Source organism: Phyllobates terribilis, unplaced genomic scaffold (assembly GCF_046119375.1).
Source record: "Phyllobates terribilis strain yellow unplaced genomic scaffold, ASM4611937v1 Scaffold_5__5_contigs__length_657084704, whole genome shotgun sequence".
Lineage (NCBI taxonomy): Eukaryota > Metazoa > Chordata > Amphibia > Anura > Dendrobatidae > Phyllobates > Phyllobates terribilis.
In genome coordinates this window covers 148,304,571-148,331,267 of record NW_027362765.1, presented here as the reverse complement: position 1 = coordinate 148,331,267, position 26,697 = coordinate 148,304,571, and the positions used below count along the sequence as shown (strand labels likewise).

At 43.4% G+C, this 26,697-nt stretch overlaps 1 protein-coding gene and 1 long non-coding RNA gene across 7 annotated transcripts in view; one reads left to right on the top strand and one right to left on the bottom strand.

Moving 5' to 3' along the window:
- LOC141272435 (uncharacterized) overlaps window positions 1-14,332 on the bottom strand; it is a 41,608-nt gene extending 27,276 nt beyond the window's left edge. For all 3 annotated transcript variants that reach the window (XR_012322011.1, XR_012322010.1, XR_012322012.1), the window contains exons 1-2: window positions 11,663-14,332; window positions 5,262-8,772 (exon numbers count right to left, since the gene is read on the bottom strand). This is a non-coding gene — a long non-coding RNA (uncharacterized lncRNA). The remainder of the gene's footprint in view (window positions 1-5,261; window positions 8,773-11,662) is intronic.
- CYB561 (cytochrome b561) lies at window positions 281-26,350 on the top strand. Of its 4 annotated transcripts, none has more exons than XM_073683160.1 (7): window positions 281-366; window positions 1,277-1,314; window positions 15,621-15,850; window positions 18,945-19,043; window positions 20,942-21,045; window positions 21,495-21,652; window positions 23,390-26,350. In XM_073683160.1, exons 3-7 carry the CDS (start codon window positions 15,649-15,651, stop codon window positions 23,580-23,582), a joined length of 756 nt encoding a protein of 251 aa, XP_073539261.1. In that variant the 5' UTR covers window positions 281-366; window positions 1,277-1,314; window positions 15,621-15,648; the 3' UTR covers window positions 23,583-26,350. The 4 variants fall into 4 exon arrangements, with proteins under 4 accessions (XP_073539261.1, XP_073539263.1, XP_073539260.1 ...); XM_073683162.1 differs by lacking the exon at window positions 281-366 and adding an exon at window positions 910-929; XM_073683159.1 differs by lacking the exons at window positions 281-366; window positions 1,277-1,314 and adding an exon at window positions 11,502-11,863.
- The last annotated feature ends 347 nt before the right edge of the window (window positions 26,351-26,697 follow it).

Sequence of the window (26,697 nt, the reverse complement as noted above, 5' to 3'; positions counted from 1 at the left end):
TTATTTTCAAGGAGCCTAAACAAGAAGAATTATAATCTGATAGCTATGAGAAAATGCATCTCTTATATTCTGCAAAATTGTCACCAAGCTTGAGAAAAGCTACTTCTGTCTTTCATCTAGGAGCTCTTACAGGAATATGCTGATCACACATGTAATAACCGTTCAGCCCATAGATATTGGACACATCAAGGGTCTAATATGTGTAATGTTTGCTATTACCGGTCACTGAGGCTCAGGCTATTGTTCTCTGACAGAGCCGGATGGAATAGCAGATGGGAGGCTCAGGTGTGCCGTCACTCCTCCGATAGCGCTGAGGTGTAGGGTGGAGCAGACTACAGGTGTCAATATACAGGAAAGAGGAGGATGGTAAGACGCAGACGTTGTGTTCATAAATTTCCTTGTATGCCTTTATAGACTTCTTATCTACATCCAAGTGACTCCAGGGCTACAAATATTTTGTACAGGGTTGTCCGACTAATGCTACACACGTTTATTATATTTTGTGTGGTTTTAATAGAGTTGCATACAATTAGAAAAACATGGCTGCTTTCTTGTAGCGCCACACTTATTCATGGGTTACATCTACAGTAGTGTTGTATTTTGACACCATTCACGTAAAGTACCACTCCAGTGTTTTTTTTTATTGCGATGCTGGAGTGGTGCCACCAATATTAGTTCCCTCCCCCTAATATTATACTTACCAGCCGCTGTCTTCAGCTGTTCCCGGCTGCAGTATTTACTGGGCGATCCGGAAGTCACAACTCAATGTAAGCCTATAAAAGCCAGAAGAAGGCCAGAACGTGACTCTCATAGACTTATACTAAGAGCTTGTGACCGCTACCTCTGACTTCTGGTCAGACAGAACCTGTGGTCACAAGATGGCGATGTGGGACCAGAGTGGTGCAGTGAAGAGCTGAAGACGGCAGCTGGTAAGTATAAGACTGGGACTTAGATTATAGCACCACTCTACCGCTGAAATAAAAAAAAAATCGCTGGAGTGGTGCTTTAAAAGGGAATTAAATGGGTATTCCCATCTCCAAGATCCTATCCCAATATGTAGTAGGTGTAATAACAATATTATTAGAAAATACCTCCAATTAGAAATCTAGTATAGTTTTTCTGATTCGCTATGTCCCTTTCCTCATGTTTAGACATTGCATTAGCTTAGGTATGCATGGTTACGACCACTAGCAACTAGCAGTAACTGTCACTGACCACTGATAAGTGGTCGTAACCATGGATACCTAAGGATTAAATGACAAATTCATTTTTACAGGACTGAACTGCAAGACCAGACACAGCCCAAGGACAAGAGTAAGTTTAAATGTTTTTTTAAAAGAATTTATAAGGTTCCTCTACATTTTATTGACAATGTGTTTGTCAGATGTTACTCAACTGCTCTAATTAGATTTGTGGCTTGTTCCCTATGAATTGCAGATAATGGACACTTTTCTATGTTGATGTTGCGTAACCGCCTTAGAAATATCAGATTTCATCCTAAATCACCATTTGACCAGATTACTAGGCTTAATTGATGTTACATGTCAGGCAGTGGTGAATGTCTAGACTGTGTTGGTAAACTATAAATACTCGTATTAGCAGCCTGGAGAAATTTCTGGCAATAAGTGCCCATTATGTCATGTTAAAGGGTTATTCTCATGTTCTTTCACTCATGGAGTTGCAAAGTGCTTGTAACATAAGCAATGTACATGTTATTAAAAATCCCTCGGTTCTTGAGAAAGAGAGCATTTGTAATGTTTACTGCTTGTTGCCTAGGTTACCGGCCACTGGCTGCTGTGACGGACATCTTCATCCTCACAGTGCAGCATCGGGGAGCGCAAAGTTTGCGCTTATCTGAATGTTCAATTAAGCATGACGCTGGGAGTCTGGGGAACAGTGTGATTCTATTTGAGAAGATAAGAACAACCCCTTTAACATTAAAGGGGTGGTCCGAAATACAAACTAATTTTCATCCTAAATGCATTTCTATTTAATGCCATAATCCAAACTATTTTCTAATATACTTGAATTAAAAATTCCCTATCCTTCCCTAACTACATTATCTAACTGCTTTTCTTTATTTGAACTACTTTTTTGCTTCATTTGAGAATCCCAGTACATGTTGGGATACTCAAACAAAGTGTCATCAGAGGGTAGTGGCTGCGCTCACTGCCGCAGCCTCTGCCCCCTCCCTGAAACAAAGCTTCATCAGTGACCTTCATTTCTGGGGCTGGGCTATTGCCTGCTCTGTCACTGTGTGATGTGCACAAAGACAGTGCGCTCTCTCGCCGGCTCAGATCAGTAGTCATGAGCCAGCAATAGAGTGCACTGTCAGTGCACGTTGTAAGAGGAATATCTTGCAGAGTGACACCACTTGCAGGGGTGGCGCTATTCTCTGCAAGCAGAGTATTCGTATTACAACGTGCACTGACAGTGCGTTCTGTTGCCAGCCCCTTAATTACTGATCTGGGTCGGCGAGAGAGTGCACAGTCTTTGTGCACTTCACACAGTGACAGAGCAGAGACTAGCCCAGCCCCGGAAACAAAGGTCACCAATGGTGCTTCATTTCAGGGAGGGGGCAAAGACTGCAGCAGTGATCTGCTCATGACGTTTTGTTTGAGTATCCCAGCATGCACTGAGATTCTTAAATGAAGTGTCATCAAAAAGGAAATAAAAAAAAAAGCATGGCAGATAGTGTAGTGAGGATAGGGAACGTTTGATTAAAGTATATTAGTAAATAGTTTAGATTATGGCATTAAATAGATAGGGATTTAGCATGAAAATTAATTTGTAGTTCGGACCACCCCTTTAAATGTAGGGGATATTTAGCAAAGAAATTTCACTGACTTTTGCACAGCTATCATGGCTGTGATTGGAAAATCATGGCTTTAGAAACCAACAATAGAGGCCCCTATGTAAGAACAGTATATGGGAAACACAGTAGGGATGGATGTCACAGTTGCTTGTTTTGCTATGCCAGTTATGACATCACAAAATCATGTCCGAGTTACATCACAACAGCAGCTGACCTCAGTGATACACATGTGTGATGTCACAGCAGCCAGTGACCTCAGTGATACACATGTGTGATGTCACAGCAGCAGCTTACCCCAGTGATACACGTGTGATGTCACAGCAGCCAGTGACCTCAGTGATACACATGTGTGATGTCACAGTAGCAGCTTACCTCAGTGATACACATGTGCGATGTCACCTCATCAGCTGACCTCAGTGATACATGTGTGATGTCACATCAGCAGCTGACCTCAGTGATACACGTGTGATGTCACAGCAGCAGCTGACCTCAGTGATACACGTGTGATGTCACAGCAGCTGACCTCAGTGATACACGTGTGTGATGTCACAGCAGCAGCTGACCTCAGTGATACACATGTGTGATGTCACAGCAGCTGACCTCAGTGATGCACATGTCTGATGTCACAGCAGCAGCTGACCTCAGTGATGCACATGTGTGGTGTCACAGCAGCAGCTGACCTCAGTGATACACGTGTGATGTCACAGCAGCTGACCTAAGTGATGCACATGTCTGATGTCACAGCAGCAGCAGCTGACCTAAGTGATGCACATGTCTGATGTCACAGCAGCAGCAGCTGACCTCAGTGATGCACATGTCTGATGTCACAGCAGCAGCTGACCTCAGTGATGCACATGTGTGGTGTCACAGCAGCAGCTGACCTCAATGATACACGTGTGATGTCACAGCAGCTGACCTAAGTGATGCACATGTCTGATGTCACAGTAGCAGCTGACCTCATTGATACACATGTGTGATGTCACAGCAGCAGCAGCTGACCTCAGTGATGCACATGTCTGATGTCACAGCAGCAGCTGACCTCAGTGATGCACGTGTGATGTCACAGCAGCTGACCTCAGTGATACACGTCTGATGTCACAGCAGCAGCTGACCTCAGTGATGCACATGTCTGATGTCACAGCAGCAGCTGACCTCAGTGATACACATGTGTGATGTCACAGCAGCCAGTGACCTCAGTGATACACATGTGTGATGTCACAGCAGCAGCTTACCCCAGTGATACACGTGTGATGTCACAGCAGCCAGTGACCTCAGTGATACACATGTGTGATGTCACAGTAGCAGCTTACCTCAGTGATACACATGTGCGATGTCACCTCATCAGCTGACCTCAGTGATACATGTGTGATGTCACATCAGCAGCTGACCTCAGTGATACACGTGTGATGTCACAGCAGCAGCTGACCTCAGTGATACACGTGTGATGTCACAGCAGCTAACCTCAGTGATACACGTGTGTGATGTCACAGCAGCAGCTGACCTCAGTGATACACATGTGTGATGTCACAGCAGCTGACCTCAGTGATGCACATGTCTGATGTCACAGCAGCAGCTGACCTCAGTGATGCACATGTGTGGTGTCACAGCAGCAGCTGACCTCAGTGATACACGTGTGATGTCACAGCAGCTGACCTAAGTGATGCACATGTCTGATGTCACAGCAGCAGCAGCTGACCTAAGTGATGCACATGTCTGATGTCACAGCAGCAGCAGCTGACCTCAGTGATGCACATGTCTGATGTCACAGCAGCAGCTGACCTCAGTGATGCACATGTGTGGTGTCACAGCAGCAGCTGACCTCAATGATACACGTGTGATGTCACAGCAGCTGACCTAAGTGATGCACATGTCTGATGTCACAGTAGCAGCTGACCTCATTGATACACATGTGTGATGTCACAGCAGCAGCAGCTGACCTCAGTGATGCACATGTCTGATGTCACAGCAGCAGCTGACCTCAGTGATGCACATGTGTGATGTCACAGCAGCTGACCTCAGTGATACACATGTCTGATGTCACAGCAGCAGCTGACCTCAGTGATGCACATGTCTGATGTCACAGCAGCAGCTGACCTCAGTGATACACATGTGTGATGTCACAGCAGCAGCTGACCTCAGTGATGCACGTCTGATGTCACAGTAGCAGCTGACCTCAGTGATAAACATGTGTGATGTCACAGCAGCAGTTACCTCAGTGATACATATTTGTGATGTCACAGCAGTTGACATAAGCAGTTAACATCAGTGATACTCGTGTGATGTCACAGCAGCTTACCTCATTTATGCATATGTGTGATGTCAAAGCAGACTAATTCAACAATACACGTGATGTCATACCATGTCTTAAACTCACTCGTGAAGTCTCTCCTTTAACACACTTTTCATGTTACAAAAGATGACAGGCGCTTAAGTAAACAAAACCTACCTGTGATGTCATAGTGGCTTACTTGATTGAATCTGATGTCATAGCTGTTTACCAATCTTGTGATATCACAATAGCTTATCTGTAGTGTAGCTTTAAAATGGATTTGTCTCCAGATTTCACAATACACACTGCAAATGTACATTATTGAATAGATCCACTAGACCTGTTGAGGCTGATATACTTGTAAAAGAGAGAAGGTGGACTCTAGCCACCCTCTTGAAAGTTAGACTGTTGTTATTATTATTATTATGTTGGGCATGTTGTCCCTGTGATTTTGCACTGTTCTTTTCAACCCTGTTTTAATACGCCATTGTATTTTACTGCCTGGCCACAGCAGACTGATCCAGACTGGGCAGACATGTCAGTTGCAGAGGGCCTGTGTGGTGAGCAGTAGCCATGTCTTAGAGGAGGAGAATGCCTCTGTGACTTTCCCGAGCATAGGAGACAAGCCGACCATAAGAGTAGGAGGAAGATACTGCCCTGATGATAGACAGTGTCTCCCTGAGAGGAGACTAGGGCATGGGAAGGAAGGTGATGCTTGTTGTCTGAGGTGGCTGTAATTGCTGAAATCCGGGTACGCAGAGGTGAGAAAGTGCAGGTCTGTGTCACCTGAAGTCGTGTCAGTCACAGCCTGTGGGAAAGACTGTGCCCAGAAGAGGACCCTGATGTGAGTGAGGAGAAAGCCAGTGCAGGAATGAGACCAACAGGTGCGACTAGAGTCCAAGAGGGGAGCGTCCAACACTGTTAGCAGATACTGTGAGGGTGAGGGCCTGAAGTCAGAGAGCGACTGGTGTGGAGACCGGTCCCAAATACCAGTGTGAGTGTGGGACTAACTGGAACCAACGACGAATGATTGCCTGTGACCGGGAGTAATGCACGGTGATGATGTGAGCTCAGGTGCACCAGGAAAGGTGGACTGACCAGAGACTCCATATTTTAAAAAAAATGTTCTGCTGTTGTGCAACATTGAAGCTCCATTCAGCATTTATTTTTGGCACTAATATAAGTTTCCTGACCATAATATTATACCAGCCACAGTGTTTTGCTCTTCTTGGCGCTTCTCTGGTACCGTTCCGCCATCTTGTGAACACAACTTCTGACTGACCGGAAGTCAGAGGTAACGGTCACAAGCTCTCAATGTAAGTCTATGAGGACCTCGTTCTGGCTTATTCCAGCTCTCATAGACTTACATTGAGTTGTGACTTCTGGATGTTTGATGGAGCGATCCTGCAGGTCACAGACTGCTGGAGACCGACAGGAGCGGCACTGGGTACAGCTGAAGACGGCGTTTGTTAAGTGTAAGACTAGTGACGCGCCCCCTGGGCCGCGGGGTACTCGGTAGCCGGGCCGGTCGTTGCTAGGGGAGATGTCACAGTGGCGGTGACCCGGTCCGTGACCCAGGGCTGTCAGTAAAAGGGGATATTTACAGGGGAATTAAAGTTCTTATATACAGTTTGTGACGCCACCTGTGGTATGTGGCTAAAGGGAGCCGCCGCTGCGGAGCAGGCCCTCTGGAGCTGTTGTTAATGCAGCAGAGGTGGTTCAGCTCTCCACAGGCAGAGCTTAGCTCCAGGGCAGTGTAGATGTTGATATTGAGGTAGCGCTCGTGGTGCAGTGTAGTGCAGGGGATGATGGCGCAGCAGTAATAGTTCACAGAGACAGTGGGGATGCAGTCTTCCGGATTTACTCACAGTTCTCACTTTGCTCCTGGTTACAACTGCAGATCATAACTTCCCACGTCGTGCTGCGCTCACCGGGCAGGGGCTCAGCCAACCCTCAGGTACCTCCGGAGCACATAACGTGACCCCCTTCTGTGTGTTCCTTCTGGCCGTCTCCCTGCACCTCACACCCAGTGTCCCAATCCAGTGACCGCGGACCTTGTCGGGCGACGTCTTCTCTGTCCCCTGGGTCCTCTATGGCCACCTTTTCGGTGAGTTAGATGTGATTTTTGCACCTGAAATGCTGCACCCTCTGGTTACCTAGTTGAATATTGCAATTCTCACTAGTTAGGGGCAGGTCACCTCTGCGACCCAATCCCTCCATCGCCTGGTAGACTCGGGCGTACGGGTGGCCTCCAGCACTGCCCGTACCCCTGGGATCCTTTCTTCACTCCTGGAGCCTTCTCTCTGCTCCTGTTCCTTCCTCCTCTCCTTATCCTGGGCCTCCTCACTCAGGCCTGTGCTTCCATGAGCAGGAGCTCCTGCTCCCAACTCTTCCTCTGACTCTCTCTCACTTCTCCTCTGACTGGAACCCTTCTAGGTCGTTCCATACCATTTTATATCACTTCTTACTGAGCTCCCCTGAACTTCTTCCTCCACCCACACCCACTACATGGTTCCCCCTACTTTGGTCCCCCCCCACTCCAACCAGGGACAGGGCTCAGCAGAGGAGCAGCGCATCTTGCCCCTGCCTGCTGGAATGGTGTAGTGTTGAATGCAGGTGTTAGGGTCCCAGGCAGTACTCCTTCCTTACCTGAGAGTGAGATACCACACCTCTGGGTGAGATGCAGTACCTCTGCGGCGACTGAACCCGCAGGGGCGCCACACTAGGTGCAGGGAACTTAGATTAGAAGTGAGTCCATATTGGATGTCTGCAAATAAACCTACATTGAAACATATATGTAGTTTGATTTCCTGTCAAAATAGTCAATGTATTCTCGGTACACACCACAAAGGGCGAAATGACATTTGATCTTTACATACTTATTCTACATGCAAATTGTCTCTTCAGAGAGGAAGAAGACTTGAAATCTAGCACCACCTATTGGAAGCAGCAATCTCCTAAAAGTCAATATGCCAAATTATCTCAATTTGCAGACAGTGTTTTGGGGTATTGCCCCTCATCAGTGCACAGTATGAGATCTGATTTAGCTAGGTGAGAGGCTCTAGACTATGGTCTAAGGGGTAACATTTCTCCTTGTGGAGAGTGACATGTCAAGCCTGGCATGTTAGAGTGAGGAGACTTAAAAGCCATGCTTTTATCCTAATTCATATTGCAAGATTCGTTGAAGGGTCGATATTGACTTTTAGGTTTGCTGCTTCCAATATGTGGCACTACAGTTCAAGCCCTCTTTCTCTCTAAATAGAGAATATGCATATTTCCCAGAGGAGCATGCATGGCTTTTAAGTCTCCTCACTCTGACATGCCAGGCTTGACATGTCACTCTCCACAAGGAGAAACGTTACCCCTTAGAACCATACTTATTCTAAAAATCCAGATCAGAATGGATATATAATCTTTAAAATAAAATAAGCATTCCAGATAAACAAGATGAACGCTGACAAAACATTATAAAACCAATCTGACATGGATTCTCTTCAAAGTAAGTACACCAACCTTGACAGGTCTAAGAAATCTATTTAATAATGTATGAAATTTGTATTGTGAAATCTGATGACAGACCCACTTTATAGTAACTTTCCAGGCTTATTGGTAGCATCTCCACAGCACCATGAAGGTCATGTATCATGGCACCCATTCCTAACTGTGTAGGTCCCTGATGTATTCAGGCCTGTGGAGTGAAACACAAAAAAACCAAAACAACAAATCAAATATTTATGAGTCTCAAGGAAATAACAGGAGACATAGGTTATTACTGTGAACTTCAGAAATAAGAAGCCCCCATTATTATAGAATAACCCCCTACTGTAAATTGTCAGCCTAGGACCTTGGAATATGATGTGTATACAGATATTACTGCAGAAAGATCAATGTGTTACATAAAGAACATGAGGCTCTGACATGAGCAGAAGCGGGGGTTTCTTGGGGGTGTAGCTATGCATTTCTTTACCTGTGGCAAAAATGTAGGATCCAATTCATAATTGCATTTGTTCCGTTTTTTGTGTTTAGTCTCTGTTGTTTTTTTGACAATTTTTCTTTTATTTTTCAATTATTTTGCACCTTTTTTAAAGTCCATTTCATGTGTTCATATGTCTTTTTTATGTTTTGTCATTGTGATAAGGGTTTTGGGGTTTCCAGACGTTTTCGACTGATTCATCCCTTTTTAAAAAGTCGCAACATTTCTGCTGAAAAATGTACCCTAGTCCCCCTTGGACTGATTTTTGTATGCCTGAAATTTTGACGCAAATCGTGTAACATTTTTCCGGAACATGCAACTGTTTTTGCTAAACCATGCAAAAAAAAAAGTAAAAATCACATTTTTTATTTTGGCTACAATTAATACCATGTGCGCCCTTTTGAAGAATTTGTCATGAAGAAATCAGCAAATAACATAACACAAAATAAAAAAAGGGACCAAAAAATGCAAATGTTGGATCGGGCCTGAACTTCAGGGCCTACATGGAACCAAATTCCTTGATACCCCCTTCTACCAGCGATTTTCCCCTGCGCCACGTTAATGAAATGATTCCCTAGCCTGCTAGCCCCCTTCTTGCTACACATCGGGGCATGCACTTTCTCCCCTGGGATCTTTCTGGGTCCTCACTGATATACAGATGTATATTCCCCATATAGTCTCCCTGCAGCGTGGATGTGGACATGTAATTGTGTAGAAACAACGTGTTTCACAAATTCTTTGTCCAACCAGTTTGTCAACCAGACCGTCCCTGCGATCCATTCAGGGTGTGTTCCCGGAGAGCAAAAAACGCTGCAGATTTACAGCACGGACTTTGTGGATGAGAGTGTAAGAAATCTAAATCAAGCCTTGCAGGAAAAACTCCACAGCATAAAGTGAGCAGCAGAGCGGATTTCATGACCACATCGTGCAATTTCTGCCGCCGATAGCACCTGGGAAGTCTGCAAAATACCTGCAGCATTCAGGTCGCTGACACTGAAATCAGATCCACACAATACAGTGCAGTGCATATATTCAGGATTTGTCCTGTGGAAACTTTCCCCAAGTCAGATTCTTATTTTATTTGTCAGCAATTGTTTTTTTTTTATTCTCCGGACTGACAGTTCATCTATGCACCACCATTATTCTTAGGTGGTATTAAGAGAGAGATTATGTATGTATTGTGGTCCTTATAGGCACAACCTTATAGAGTATTATAGAGAAGGAAGGCCTTCTATTGTCTGAATTCATTGGATTTTTTTGTTCTCCGGACTGATTGTTCACCTATACAGCCGCTGGTTCATCTATGCAGCCGCCATTATTCTAGCTCTCAGAGGTGTTTCTAAGGGAGAGATGATGTCTGTATGGTGGTTCTTATTGGAACAACTTTATAGAGTATTATACAGAAGGCCTTCTATTGGCTCAAAACATTGGATTTTTTTGTTCTGACAGTTTGTCTGTGCAACTGTCATTATTCTTAGGAGGTTCTAAGAGAGAGATGATGAATGTATGGTGGTCCTTATAGGCACAACCTTATAGCGTATTATAGAGAAGGGAGGCCTTCTATTGGCTCAATTCATTGGATTTTTTTGTTCTCCAGACTGACTGTTCATCTATCTATGCAGCCACCATTATTTTAGCTCACAGAGGTGGCCCTAAGGGAGAGATGATATCTGTATGTGGTCCTTACAGGGACAACTTTATAGTGTATTATAGAGAAGGGAAAGTCCGTTGTGTCGCTGTGTCCACAGTGTCGCTGTGTCTGTAGTGTCGCTGTGTCTGTAGTGTCGCTGTGTCTGTACACACTGTCACTGTGTCTGTAGTGTCGCTTTGTCCGTAGTGTTGCTGTGTCTGTACACACTGTCACTGTGTGTGTAGTGTCGCTGTCTGTAGTGTCGCTGTGTCTGTACACACTGTCACTGTGTGTGTAGTGTCGCTGTCTGTAGTGTCGCTGTGTCTGTACACACTGTCACTGTGTGTGTAGTGTCGCTGTCTGTAGTGTCGCTGTGTTTGTAGTGTCTTGTCGCTGTCTGTAGTGTCGCTGTGTCCGTTGTGTCGCTGTGTCTGTACACGCTGTCACTGTGTGTGTAGTGTCGCTGTGTGTGTAGTGTCGCTGTGTGTGTAGTGTCGCTGTGTGTGTAGTGTCTTTTCGCTGTGTCTGTAGTGTCGCTGTGTCTGTAGTGTCGCTGTGTCTGTAGTGTCACTGTGTCTGTAGTGTCACTGTGTCTGTAGTGTCGCTGTCTGTAGTGTCGCTGTGTGTGTAGTGTCGCTGTGTGTGTCTTGTCGCTGTGTCTGTAGTGTCGCTGTGTCTGTAGTGTCGCTGTGTCTGTAGTGTCGCTGTGTCTGTAGTGTCGCTGTGTCTGTAGTGTCGCTGTGTCTGTACACACTGTCACTGTGTCTGTAGTGTCGCTGTGTGTGTAGTGTCGCTGTGTCTGTACACACTGTCACTGTGTCTGTAGTGTCGCTGTGTTTGTAGTGTCTTGTCGCTGTGTCTGTAGTGTCGCTGTGTCTGTAGTGTCGCTGTGTCTGTAGTGTCGCTGTGTCCGTTGTGTCGCTGTGTCCGTTGTGTCGCTGTGTCCGTTGTGTCGCTGTGTCCGTACACACTCACTGTGCAGTCACACCCGAGCACTCGGCGCTGGAGCGGAGATCCTCCCACCAGGCCGGAAATAGGAAAGACTTGGGCAGCGGGACTGGTGCGGCCGCATAGACAGATGAGCGCAGGGAGGAGCGGGGACTGAGCGGAGACATCGCGGCTGCTGAGCCGGGTCCTGGTGCTGCTGGAGGACGATACCAGAGTGATCGGCTGCAGGTAGTGTATGGCTGCTGTGTCCTCTGTGTGCTGCTCCATCACTGTGTCTGCAGCCTGCTCCATACATGTCTTGTACATCAACCACTATCACTCACTCCTGCTGCGGCGGGTTGTTTCCTATTGATGTGGATGTAAGTTCTCACTGCTGGTATATAGAGTGTGTAATACATATAGAATATATTATACAGTAATATCTACTGTACATAGAGTAGAATAATACTTACATATTCTACTGCATACATTAGATATGACTGTTATACATACATGATATACTGTATGTATAATACATATTATGACCATAGATTGTATGCATACTACATATGATTGTATTGTATAAGTATATTAGCTATCACTGTACATTATAAATCTATTATACTGTATATTAAGACTACATTATATAGATATGTATTCTACTGTCCATTAGATATTACATTTATTGTATACTGTAAGTATAATTTTGACTGTATAGTATATGTACATAATATGATTGTATAGATTATACAAGTATTCTACTGTATGTACATTAGATATCACTGCATTATATATCTATTATATACTGTAGATATAAACATATTATCCACTATCCATATTAGTTATTACTGTAGATTACACACTATATACAGATAATTTATAATACTTTTCAGCCAGATTTGGTTTCCCCTATACCTTTCTCTGCTAAATGTTTGCTGATCCATCCCTGTATGTGTCCAGGATGGGATGTGGGACCTGCTTTACGTGATAAATATCACAACTCTACCTACAAACCTCCTGGTTGTCAGCTTGAGGGGCATAGATCGGGGGTGTCCGGTGGTCTGCAGGTGTGATGTATTCCGGAGATCTTGTCTTGTTCCTGATAACTGATCATGGACTGGGTTGAGTTCTTGGGTGGGGTCCCAATGTGAGCCCCATCCTCAGCAGGGGTGTCCCAGATGTGAGCCCCATCCTCAGCAGGGGTGTCCTAGATGTGAGCCCCATCCTCAGCAGGGGTGTCCCAGATGTGAGCCCCATCCTCAGCAGGGGTGTCCCAGATGTGAGCCCCATCCTCAGCAGGGGTGTCCCGATGTGAGCCCCATCCTCAGCAGGGGTGTCCCAGATGTGAGCCCCATCCTCAGCAGGGGTGTCCCGATGTGAGCCCCATCCTCAGCAGGGGTGTCCCGATGTGAGCCCCATCCTCAGCAGGGGTGTCCCAGATGTGAGCCCCATCCTCAGCAGGGGTGTCCTATACATTGTTTTGCTCTCCTGGTGACAGATCCCCACATTGCACACCATGATGTAGAGTGATTCAGATCCATCTGTAGTGTCTCTTTTGGTTGTTATGGGCTTGATAGGACTGAGATCTCTGCCATACAGGGGACTTGAGTAGAGGGAAAGCTACAAGCCCAACCTGTCTGTTTGGTAGTCCCAATGATCTGTACTTTATTGGGTACAGTACAGGCGTCCAGTGAGACAACCCCAGATTCCTGTGTTGGTCTCACGGCTCATGGAGGGGACTAACATTCCCTTCAAGACCATTAGGGGGTTTGGACAACTTATACTCCGAACTCCCCTCTATTAGCCTGAACAGAGAGCCACTATTAAGAGGTTCTAGTGGACCCAGGAATGCTGACAGTATGCACTTGTGGAAATACAAAAAAAAAAAACTGACTGGTACTTCCAAACAGAAAAATACAAGTATGAACACTTTCCTGGACGTGTGAAGAGGTGTCTTGTAGTGTCCAAAATTGTCCCTTGGATTTGCAGTTTCCCATGGGTCCACATGAGGATTAACCCCATTCAGTAGGACTAACCTATGTGGCTGTCAGTTTCTGCATATAATCCACTGTACTGGGTATGTTCACACTGAGTTTTTTTTGCTTGGATTTTAAGGCAGAAATTTGTTGCGGAAACATAAAAAAATAAACAAAATGTTATATGTTTCCATTCGATTTGATGAGCAGATTGGACGCGTTTTTCTGCAGGGCGGTAGTTCCTGGACTGGTCTAACTGGCTTCTAAAGGCCAATGGATTCTGTGCGCTGATACATATTTTTTTTCTGCATCTTTACAACATCCTTTGGGTGCCAGTCCTTCACCTTTTCTATGATTTTTCCTTGCTGTCAGTGAATGGAAACCTTCTTGTTTCCATCTAAAGGCTGAGGACTTGTCCCGGTGCCGCCCGCTGCACGGATCATTACAGTCCAGAGCTTACTTCCATGCTGTCACTTTCAGGATTGCTGTATTGGTTTTCTTGTCTCGCTGGGATTTTATTCTGTGCAAGTTCCCATGAAAATAAGAAGAAAATGACTGTAAAAGCTGCAGACACTGAGAGCTGCCAGCTCTGGAGCCTGGTGAATGTTAGTAGCTGCCCCGGGGCACTGCCACCTCCCGTCTGCCCTGCACCTTAATAAAGGCAATAGAGGGAAGATGTAATGAGTTTATCCCCCACACACGGATGGCGTTCTCAGCTGACAGACGTGCTGTCCCCTGGCTCTGTTCTATCTGCGTCATCTCCTGGCACTTCTCAATTAACCTTATCAGTACCAGGGACATCGCGTACAGCCATGACATGATATTAGTGATGTGTGTCGCCTACAGTATAGGAGCGTCACAGCCAGAGATGGTAGGGGATGACCTAATGTAATACTGCTACCCGCTGCTGGGGCCACTGCCACCACTCCACCTCCCACTGGTCTTAGCTGCTTCATTACTGGGATTAGTGTTATGCCCCTGCATCTCATTCACAGCGTATGTCATCTCATTTATAGGTGGATATTCATGTCATACAATTCTTATCTGTCTCAGATCTATGTATTTGTCTATTTATAAAGAAAAACGGAAGGGAGGCATTACTCCAAAAAGTGAACTATTTTATTAGCCATAGCCGGAGACATATTTATTCCATAACAGAACCTTTCGCGAGCCTAAACTTCACCATGTAGGTCCACTTTTTGCATGATAATTATTTTTCTTTATATTAGAAGACTTAATTTGGATATGTCTACAGCGGAGGTGGACATGGACAGAAGAGGGCCCCTGTGCAAGAACAATATACTGTATGAGCCCTTTGCAGTCCAATAATTTAGCATGATGCACAATTTCACCTGCTTTAAAGGCAGAAGTGGGCCCCTTATTCCTTGGGCCCCTGTGTGGCTGCACAGGTTACACCAATCATATGTCCGCCCCGATGAAGCATCACCATACTCAAACCAAAACAGATGAATCCGCAGCTGCTTCATTGTGTCTTCAGTATCTATCTATCTATCTATCTATCTATCTATCTATCTATCTATCTATCCCTTATCTATCTATCCATTTATCCCTTATCTATCTATAAATTCCACCAATATCTTAAAAATTAGCAAAATGATTTGTGGTACCCAGTTCTGACTTCCAGTCCAATCCTTTGTTGCATCCGGGCTTCATTCTTGCGGTCAGCATCTTCTGGGAACCTGTGTCACTTCCTTGACCCTGTGACATTGTATGTCATTTTACTCATTTCTAGCAGAAAGATGTCCATCTGTGAATCCCACATCTAGCCATTTATTAAAAACAAGCAAGATGATTTGCAGTACACAGTTCCGACATCATAATGTCATGGGGCCTAGGAAGATACTGACCGCAAAAATGAAGTCCACCTGTAACAAGGGACTGGCTCAGAGGTCAGAACTGGGTACCACAAGTCAGTCAGTCTGTATGTCTATCTCATTTTCAACACACTGAATGACTTGTAAGAGGTGACCATCATCTTTCCTGTCTGATATTTCCTCTTTCTCCCACAGCAAGTATTGTACTCCCTCAATCTCCATCATGGATGACTCTCTTGTCCGAGAGAACGTCGGCGTGATGCCATACCTAGTGGCTGCGTCTCAGATCCTGGGGGTGGCAGCATTAGCAGTTACAGGCGCTTGGCTCTCCCAGTACAGAGGGGGTTTTTCCTGGGATGGTCCTGAACAATTTAACGTCCACCCGCTTTGCATGGTGCTGGGAATGGTCTTCTTGTGCGGTGATGGTGAGTAGAGGAATGATCTGCCATTTTCTGTTCTGTTAGTGTTAACATTTGGAGAGAGTCCGGTAAACACATTAGTGACTCAAGTGTAAAGTTCAGTGCTGAAATGTGATCTCTTAACCCTCTGTGTGCCACATCAGTCACCAGAAGAGATCATTTTAAATGAGAGTATCTGATCGTCTAAGAGAAGTATCCGCGGATGCTTAATTCTGAAGAGGGGGTATAATTTAGGAATGACCTCAAAATGCAGTTGCATAATGCATTCACAAGCCCTGCAAGTATCTGTGGTCGATTTATACAGACCAGGAGGGGGCAGCACACATGCCTTATGGCAGTTTTAGATGGCCAAGTGGAGTGTATGTCAGTAACACATAGTGCATGGGTAGCTGTATCCACTAACTGACATATGGCATCCTAGCAAATGTGAAGAAAATAGAAAGGCAGCAACTCCCCTATCCTGTTGCAATTAAAAGTCCTTTAATCCAGAAAAACTGCTAATCCAGCAAGCGGTACATTGCAAGGCAAGAGTGAGCAGTGCGAGGAGAGGGGAAGAGGACACTCCCCACACTGCTCACTTTTGCCTTGCAATGTACCGCTTGCTGGATTAGCAGTTTTTCTGGATTAAAGGACTTAATTGCAACAGGATCAGTTCGTTGCTGACTTTCTATTTTCTTCTCATTTGCTTGAATATTTGTCTGCTTTGGCACCACCAGGATATTCCTGTCACAGCTGTGCCAACCAGCCAGCCACAATATTCTGGAGACTGATGCCTATTAACCCCTTATTTCATATTCAGGACATATGGCATCCTACCTAATGACCGAGGTCCAAGTAAATTTCATCTATGATGTGACCCAAAATCAATAATGTCATGAAATGTACTATTTGTACATTGAACAGAGTACATCTCATTTTGTGGTTTTGCATTATGTCCAAATTGCAGACATTATTGTACACTTTGAATGATCCGAACAGGGATGTTCTCCAGCACCAAAGAAAGGTAGTTAAAACTTAGCCTTTAATCATATAGGGTAGAAAAATTGTCAACATATTTAAAAAAAAAAAACATAATGCTTATGCGTTTTGGGAAGAAAAGAACCCTTAAAACGCATCAAAAATACACACATATTTTCACAGCGTTTTTCCTTCCAAGACTGGTGTTTGGTACGGAACAAACTGTTGCAGAGACTCAACTTCTGCACATGGTCCTAGTCTAACTTCACCCTATTCCTGCTTATTAGATCATCATGGAAGTTTAATTGCTATTAAATACTTTTTTCCCTTTTTAAAGTACGTACAAATTTAGACAGGTGTGGAAAAATACTGCAAAGTAAGAATGGTTTCAAGAATAGAAGTGTTAGCATTTTATGTTTATCAATGAAAATGCATAGAAAGAAAAGTGAAATCTAAATCAAATCAATATTTTGTGCGACTGCCCTTTGCTTTCAAAACAGTGTTGATTCTTTTCAGTTCACTTGCACAAAGTAAGGGATTTAATAGGATTCTAGTCAGGTGTATGAGTGACCAGCTATGTAAAACAGATGATAATGAACATCATTTTCGTATGTAGGTTGAAACACATTCAATAACTAAAACAAAAAAAATCTGTGTAGGAGGCTTAAAACTGGGTGAGGAACAGCCAAACTCTGCTATAAAGGTGAGGTTGTGGAAGATAATTTCATATCACAGGTTATAAGACTGAGCATAGCAAGATCCCTCCTAGGCAAAGATTTCAAAGCAGACTGGGGTTTCAAGATATGCAGTTAAAGTTCCTTTGAAGAAGCACCAAAAATGGGCAACAACCAGCACAAATGAGCAGTGGTCAGCCAAGGAAACTTAGTGCAGCAGATGAGAGACACAGCAAGCTTTCTTCACTTTAAAATCAGAAGATGTCCAGCAGTGCTATCAACTCAGGACTGACAGCAACCATTGGGACTAACTACATACATCTACTATTTAGCGAAGACTGGGCAGATGTGGCCTTCATGGAAGAATTATGGTGAAAAAAACATGCCTTCAACATGGAAACAAGGCCAAGTGGCTCAACTATGCACAAAAACCTAGGAACTAGGATTCAGAAAAGTGGCAGCAGGAGCTCTGGACTGATGTCAGAATGTGAACTATTTGGCTGTAACAGAAGGCAGTTTGTTGCCCCATGGCGGGAGAGCACTACAATAATGATTTTCTGCAGGCAACAGTGAAGCATGGTGGGGGTTCCTGGCAAGTTTGGGGCTGCATTTCAATGCTTTCAAGATTAATGCTGTCCTCAGTGCTGAGAAATAGAGGCAGATACTTAAACATCATGCAATACCATCAGTGAGGTGTCTGATTGGCTCCAAATTTATTCCGCAGCAGGACAATGACCCTAAACATACAGTTAATGTCATTAAAAACTATCTTCAGTATTAATAAGAACAAGGAGTCCTGGAGGTGGTGATATGGCCCCCACAGAGCCCCTTTCACAACATCCAGTCTGTCTGGGATTACATGAAGAGACAGAAGGATTTGCACAGGTGACATTCATAGAAGATCTGTGCTTCATTCTCCAAGTTGTTTGGAACAACTTCTCTGCTGAGTTCCTTCAAAAACTGTGTGTAAGTATACCTAGAAGAACTGATGCTGTTTTGAAGGCAAAGGGTGGTCACAGTAAACAAGTGGGTATTACCACTGTGAGACATGTAATGACTGACAGTCTGCTCTCCTGATCTACATGTCTCCCACTGGTAAAGCCCCCTTTAATTTATAAGCTCTGGAGGCAGATTCTCAGGGAGATCAGTGCCCGGCTCATACATCTTATCACATCATTTACATATTAAGAAAAATGTGGATTTATCTGGAATAAGAGATCGGCTCGGTTATCATTTTATCCCACTTAGATGGCTTAGAAGGGTTGCTCCTACTGACAGATTCCATTAAATGGTCTATTAGAAAAATAATATTTCCTAACCACATTGTCTGGTATTTTTCATGCCCATCACTACTTATGCAGGCACCATGTTGTCTCTCATCCTCCGCACACATCCTGGCCTGACGCTGTGTGGTCAGAGTCAGTCGTCTGACAGATACAATATGTCACTAATATGTTGTGTTTTCACAGCGCTGCTGGTGTTTCGGGTGTTTAGGCATGAAACGAAAAGGGCAAGCAAGATCCTCCATGGCACCTTGCACATTCTGGCACTGATGATCTCTCTTGTAGGTAAGTTTCACATTCTGTGCTGGTGTGCTGTGTCTTTGTACATTTCCTACACTAAGGACTTAGTACTGTAAGTGAAATACTTTAAGGGTGCTGGCCACTAGATGTCTCCCTTCTGTGTAACTTGCTGTTTATTGCCTGTTGCCAAGTGTAATCCATCTGTAGAAACAGAGATATCAAGATGGATTACATGGGGGCCTTGTCTTTATGCTCCTGCTCTCCTGTCTGTCATACTGCACAGAGGCATAACAGAGTGGTGGGTTTTCAGGAAGGTGCAGGCAACCTATTCAATAACAGTAGGCACAATGCATGCTGGGAAATGGAGCAAAGTAAGTTTCAGCACCTATAGTGCTGGTAGAATTCTGCTCAACAGAAACTCAAAAAAGAATTGATGGCAAATTAGAGAATGAGAATCGGGACAGTTCATGGATTTATTAGACTGTTATGTGCACCAAAAATAAGTTTTACCTTGTGAGAGATGAGGCAGACAGACCATGATTTCCTAGGGGTGTTATGTACGCTTTAAAGTGGTCTCCACCTTAACACAGTGAGTACAGTACTTCTGGAGAACTCCTACGTGTTGTGACCGCCGCCTCTGCACATTATTTATCTGTGTCCTCACATACACAGGGGTCCTGTATGTCGCCTCTGGCACTATTCTGACCTTTCCATAACAGATTGATCTAATTTACAGACTCCAATTGTCGCAGAACAGATGTGTTTCTACATAAATTGGGGGGTGGGGGTGGACAGGTCGTGATGGATAGATTACAGTCTACCTCTAATTATTAACTTTTCTTCCACTAGCGAACAGCTTCAGTAATGATGTTTTTTGTCAGCACACTTATTTTAGCTATTGATTTGTATAAGACCCATACGGCGGTATTGGTACCCTTGTGGTATTAAGGGGGATCGTTATCTTAGTGATTTGTAGTACACAAATGGGCAGCAAGACCTTAATGTGATATGCTTTTTTATCTAGATAGGTCCAACATTCATTGCACAACCATTTCTTAATACATCTTTACAGCAATCAGAGCTCTATTTTGTGATACATAGCTCCAAATCTCCTGAATTAGACAGACTCCAATATAACAGCTGCCACTAGAGGGAGCTTATGTGCTGACTGCATACTGTCTGTACACTGCACTCAATGGAATAACAGTATGCAGTAAGCTTTTCCTAGTGGCAGCTGCTGGAAGCCTGAAGGTCATTATTTTTCTCTGACAATGCAGTGATTTTGAGCAATGTATCAGAGTTCTATTTGCAGTATACAGACTCTTCCATAAGTGTTATTTACTTGCAAATATAGTATTAATCTGCGGGTAAAAGGCGTTAAAAGTCATGTGTTTCTGGAGCTGCGCATAAAGGGAGAAAATGAACTCATATCCTCCCTGCAGCCGCTTGCTTCATCGCAGTCATCAGGGCTGTGCATGGAGTGGTTATTGCTCACTATACTGTGAGTGCAGCTCTAATCACGCCCTGGCACTTGATTGACAGACTGCTCTGCACACACATCCCCTGGAGAGCAGGTTGTCAATCAAGTGCCAGGGCGTGATTAGAGCTGCACTCACAGTATAGTGAGCAATAACTGCTCCCTGCACAGCCCCGATGACCGCGATGAAGCAAGCAGCTGCAGGGAGGATACAAGTCCATTTTCTTCCTTTATGCGCAGCTCCAGTAAAGCATTGACATGATTTATTTGGTATTTACTTGCAGACTACCCCTATATTTACAGGTAAATAGTGTTATAAGAAATTGTTGTCACGGAAGCCAAAATTATATAATGACAATAAAGCACTTTCAAGTCTATTGTCGAAACTGTCCTCATCATTTGCTGCTGTTTTGGGGTAACCAACCGATATTTTAGTTATATATTAAGATTTTCTGTCTGTACACAGGAATCATCGCTGTATTCCAGTTCCACAAGAAGAAGAACATCCCCGACATGTACAGTCTGCACAGCTGGCTGGGCATCACCACATTCTCGCTCTACCTCCTGCAGGTGAGGTGCGGCGTGTCTTCCTGGAATTAGAGTAGGGGTAGAAGTGAAGACTGGGATAACCCCCCCATATACAGCTAAGCGTTATTCCACCCTGGGTAGAGGTTCGGTTTGCTGCACTAGCCTTGAGCTTAAATACTCTAGCCAAGGCAAAGTGGAGGGTTGGCACCTCTTCCCCAGAACTCGGTAACCTGGGCACATATCACTTCCCTCAGTTATGCCTCCATCTAGGATCTCTGCTCAGCTCCTTTCCTATGTGGTCATCTCTGTGCAGATTGTGTTCTTTGTCCTCCTTGTCTTATGACTACATTTGCTCCGATCACTGTTGCGTGTAGAATAAAGGTGACCGATGCTTTCTTGGCTCCAGTATAGCATCAGTTGCTCTTTGTCCACCAAAGAACAGGTCATCAATCTGTAGACCTTCTGTATAATAGTCTGTTAACTCTTTGCAGTGGATCCTCGGCTTCATTATGTTCTTTCTGCCTGGCGTGGGTTTTGCACTCAGGAGTCGCTTTAAGCCGTTTCATGTGTTCCTGGGTTTAAGTCTCCTGGTGAGCACCATCGCCACGTGCCTACTGGGCCTCACCGAGAAGATGCTGTTCGCATTGCCGTGAGTATCAATGGTGTAACCCCCCATTACCCATCATCTACGAAGTCATGATTACACACGGGTTACAGTTACTCTTTTAATCTCTTAATTACCAGGCCTGGATGGGCCTTAACCAGATCAGACCAATTTCCCCCCTCCTCCCCTATTTCTGGACATGTTTAAGAGCATTTTATTTTTATTTTTCATTTTTTTTATTACCACTAAAACATTTTACATTTTGTTCCAATTTCCATAACAATAATTCTTATATAGCACACATTTTTTTTTTCTACTTGGCTTGTAACTAGAATACGGACTAACAGCACCTTTATTTATTTTTTAATTTATTAATCCATTCATTTCACACATTGTGCCCCCACATAATGTCATAGAGGACCTTTGGGGGCCATTACAATATTTAGATACTTTTTTTTTTTTTTTTTTAATATTTATCCAATTTACCCTGTAACTGGTGATGGTATATTAATCCCAGCTACAGGGCAAATTCAGCTCCATAGCTGCAATGCAGAGCTAATTTGGGTCTGTTTAGAAACTTGCAGCTCCTAATCCCTCCGGCCACATGCCAATCACGCAGGAGGAAGTGTTGTTAGTGCTTCCTAATCTGTATAGACAGTGCTTGTTTAACGCCATGTATACAGTGATCAGGAAGACAGAAACGACAATAAACCTACTCTGCCTTGTCCATGGGGAGTCCGGCTGTATCTGACAGCCAGCTCCTCATTCCTGCGGCCTCACAATTTCATGCAGCTGCTTACTCTACAATTAGGTTTTCGAACATCCTTATAGAGTAATATGCGGACCACCTGGATGTTTTAAGTCTACAGGGGGTCTGCAAGTAGTTGACTGGTGATTTTTTTTTTTTTTTTTTTTTAGCAGTCACAATTTTTTTTTTGTTTTATGCAGAAGAAAACGTATTGTTTTTCAGCAGTGTTTTGGAATAAATTACTATGTTTATTTGTGATGCAAACATGAAAAAGTGATTTTTTTTTTTTATTCTTATTACTACTGCTCACTTTTCACACGAGAGAGCCTGTTGAATGAATTATGGTTATTATGGTGGAGTGCATAGATTGAAATGTTTATTTTTTTACATGTGTGTAATATATTTTAGGTGAAAATTCTGTTTGCATCAAAAAACTTTGTGCAACAAGATATATGCAAACATTGAATATATCACAGTAATTATTTTAAATTGCAACTCTGTTTAAAACAGAGGTTTTAATATAATTCATACATTCAATATTTGCATATGGCATGGCAGGCACACTGTGTGCTGCTGTATTCTTTGGTATGTGTATGTACTTTTATATTATACATATTGTGTATCTTCTCCTCTGTACCTGGGGCTGATCTGGCTCTGCTAGGTCAGGCAGACACCCAGCGATCATATGATCACCAGGTGATAAACTGCTTGTCTTCTCCCCAATGTTTTCTGACTGTCTGGCAGCCGGGAACCAGACCTGCTCCTGCTCGAGTTGCAGGAGCTTTAATCCCATGCCATAAATTTGCAATGGCCTAGGATTAAGTGTTGTAAATTTATGGTGCATGGTCATTATCAGGTTAACATTGCTAAACTTCACGTAGCCTCAAGGATTCCCATTGACTTTTATTAATAAGCTGTTAATGATTGTTGACCGTTTTCCAGCAGAATTATGAATACAGCTCTTCAGGATTAGTAATGCAAAATATATTCTGCGTTCTATATACCTAAAGACATTTGCATTTCCTTTCTTATAGAGATGAGTACTCCAAGCTCCCGTCAGAAGGTATCCTCGCAAACTCTCTGGGTCTGCTGCTCGTGGTGTTCGGATTGGTAATTGCCTATATCCTTACACGAGATGAATGGAGGCGACCACCGCTGCCAGAGGAACAGGCTCTGTCTATTGACTTCAAAACCCTGACACAAGGGGAGAGCCCGACAGAACCATAATCTATTGTGAGCTATCAGCCTGCAGCGCTTGTGATTGTAACTTGTGATACTTGTTGTATTGGGGGCTTCTCCCAAGGTTCGGAGCTGGTTGTGTGTTTCTCGTGCACTTTTGAGAGGCCTAAAAACAATTGATGGAGCAGAACCAAGGCTTGGCTCGCACAGCATGGCTGCTGCATACATTGTTTTCTTCATGATTTCCCTTCTACTTTTAAGGTCATCAGTTGTAGCCTCGTGCTCCATAGCACCCCCTGTGATCGAACCGGAGGGATGCACGAAGTGATGTTTATTGTCCTCAGGAATTTAACCCCACAAACGCAGACTCCAGAGCGGGTTCAGTTGTGCAAATAAAAGGGAATATAGAAGATTGACATAATTTATTTTTGCCAAGTGTCAGCACTTTTCATTGAGGTTTCAATGTTTTTAGGATTTTTTTTTTTAAAGCACAAACCCTTTTGTAGAGCTGTTAAACTCCATGGTCATATGGAAGTGTTACAATAGTACAAAATATCCACCTTGTTCTAACTGTGGTGTTATAACAACCCCCAACATGCCATAAGGGAATGTAGGGGGTTGTAGTTTCATCTCAGCTGAAGAGTAACAGGTTGGAGACCCTGTCTGTGTTATGTGGATGCATTTTTTGATAAGGGCAGCGTAATGGTATTCTTATACCGATATAGGCAAGAGACCGCGTACACAACCAAAATCAAATTACTATTGTATCTGCCACATTCCATGCACAGGACACACACGAGATTGTGTAGCACCACTACCTCCTAAGGGAATGCAGGTTCCCGTGCTCCGTAATAAATGTTAGCGGATGTACAATCTGGAATAAGGACCAACTGCCTTAACTAAAATCTATAGGAAGGAGGATGGATGATCCACATCGCCTCCAAAATAGACATAGACTATCAACTATATACTACCGGACTGGCGTTTGTGCATGTCATAAACAGGAACATGTCACTAGGATTTTGTTGTCTCATCTGAGAGCAGCATAATTTAGGAACAGAGACCCTAATTTCAGCGATATGCCACTTACTGGGCTGCTTGTTGTAGGTTTATCAGCAGGAGATTATCACCAGAGGACTAGTAAACCTGCTGCCATGTAGTTAAGCAGATTTATGAGTTCTGTATAACCGCATCCCCACCATTGATTGACAGCTTTCTGTGTACACTGGCAGTCTTCGGCTTATGCACAATCAGTGGAGGGGACAGGCAGAGAACTTTTGGATCTGCAGCAGATAAAATAGAGTTTTAATCAAATCAGCAGCCCAGTAAGTGATACATCACAGGAATCAGGGTCTCTGCCTCTACATCTTGTTGCTCTCAGATGGGGTAGTAAAAACAAAGTCTGCAGCAACCTAGTAGGATAATGTGAGGTATCCTCTCAACCCACATTCAAGCATGTATTAGCACTGTTTACAGCCTGGCCACGTTCACACATTCAGTATTTGGTCAGTATTTTCCATCAGTAATTATAAGCCAAAACCAGGAGTGGGTGATAAATACAGAAGTGGTAATGGGTTTCTATTATACTTTCCACTGATTGTTCCACTCCTGATTTTGGCTTCCAAAACTGTTGTAAAATACTGAACATGACCTTAAAGAAGACCTTTCATCTCATTGAGAAATCTCATGAAGTTCAAGAAGACCAGATAAAAAACGTTACCAATTATATAATAAAAAAAAATAAAATATTGGTGCCAATACATATTGGATTTGCACCTGTTTTTGATTTGTGACAAATTCTCATTTTAATTTGCATCTTTTAAGATGTTCAACTGTTTTTTTTTTTTTTAGGTTCGCCATTGTGGGCTTGTTTTTTTCCCCCAGATGGCTGTGGCCAATTTATCAATTGCAGCTTTTTAAAAAGTCGCATTTTTTGCGCAAATACATTTTAGTTAACCTCTCACTAAAGTGATATTTATATATAACAGTTTTTTATGCAATTAGTAGGTTTGTGACATTGTTGAGGAATTTGGTAAAAAAAAAAAAAAAAAAAATCAACTTCCATAAAGCAAAACAATGAATGAATGGGAGATAGCATTGTTTAGGGGGTAAATGAACTTGCAGCATTTAAACACAGAGGAGATCTGTGCTGTTATTTCATGCTGTATGAAGTTGAACGATAAGTAATGTAATGGATGGATTCCTGTATCTCATTCAACAGCAGAATAGACTTAGAGAAGCAGCAGCAGAGGTAAAGCCTACAGCCTTCTCTGCATGCTTGGGTTGCTGCTGGCTCTATACAGTATGTAGCAAGAGACTTGGGTAAAGCCTGTAGAAAAAGCTATGTAATCCTCAATAGCAAGGCTGAAAAATACATAAGGGATTTTCTCACATGACTGATAAATAACAATATTCTATATGAAGTAATGTTCAGGCTCCTGGTTGAAGGTGAGGAAAATTTTCAACCAATATGTATTTCACCAATTTGCTGTCGGAGAAATAGTTAGGCAAAAATCAACAAACTCTCATCGTGGGAATGTAGCGTTAGAATTTCACCCACGGTCACTTCTTGTGTTTTTCTCAGAACTGATAGGTCCTCTTTGAGACACATTACCTAATTTCAGTGAAGATATGACATGTAGGATATTCTATTCTTATAGAGGTCAATAATGTGATGCCACCTCTGTTATGAAAATGTAATCAATGGAAATGTAATGATTCTACCGCAGCCCCTGTTGGAGCAATCAGTTATTCTTTGTGTCTTAATTATTTGTGCCAAATGTGGATTTCTGTGATAATAAATGTGTCATTGATAATCTCCTGTGCATTGATATCATTACAAATGTAAAGGTGAAATCTGAACTTCCATTAGGGAGTGAGGACAAGACGACTTGTCATGGGTTTTATGTAACTTTTTCTATATTCCTGGACCATGCAGAATAGATGGGAAAGATTTTAATTTAATGCACATGTGGAGTTAGAAAGTGGTTCACACGTTCAGTATTTGGTCAGTATTTTACCTCAGTATTTTTAAGTCAAAACCGGGAGAGGAACATTCAGAGGAAAAGTATAATAGAAACACGTCACCACTTCAGGATTTATCACCCACTCCTGGTTATGGCTTACAGATACTGATGGAAAATACACTGAACATGTGAACGTG

Coding starts and splice junctions, on each gene's coding strand:
- CYB561 (XM_073683158.1), top strand. Junction 19,044..20,941: donor ACTGATGATCTCTCTTGTAG/GTAAGTTTCACA, acceptor GTCTGTACACAG/GAATCATCGCTGTATTCCAG. Junction 21,653..23,389: donor AAGATGCTGTTCGCATTGCC/GTGAGTATCAAT, acceptor CCTTTCTTATAG/AGATGAGTACTCCAAGCTCC.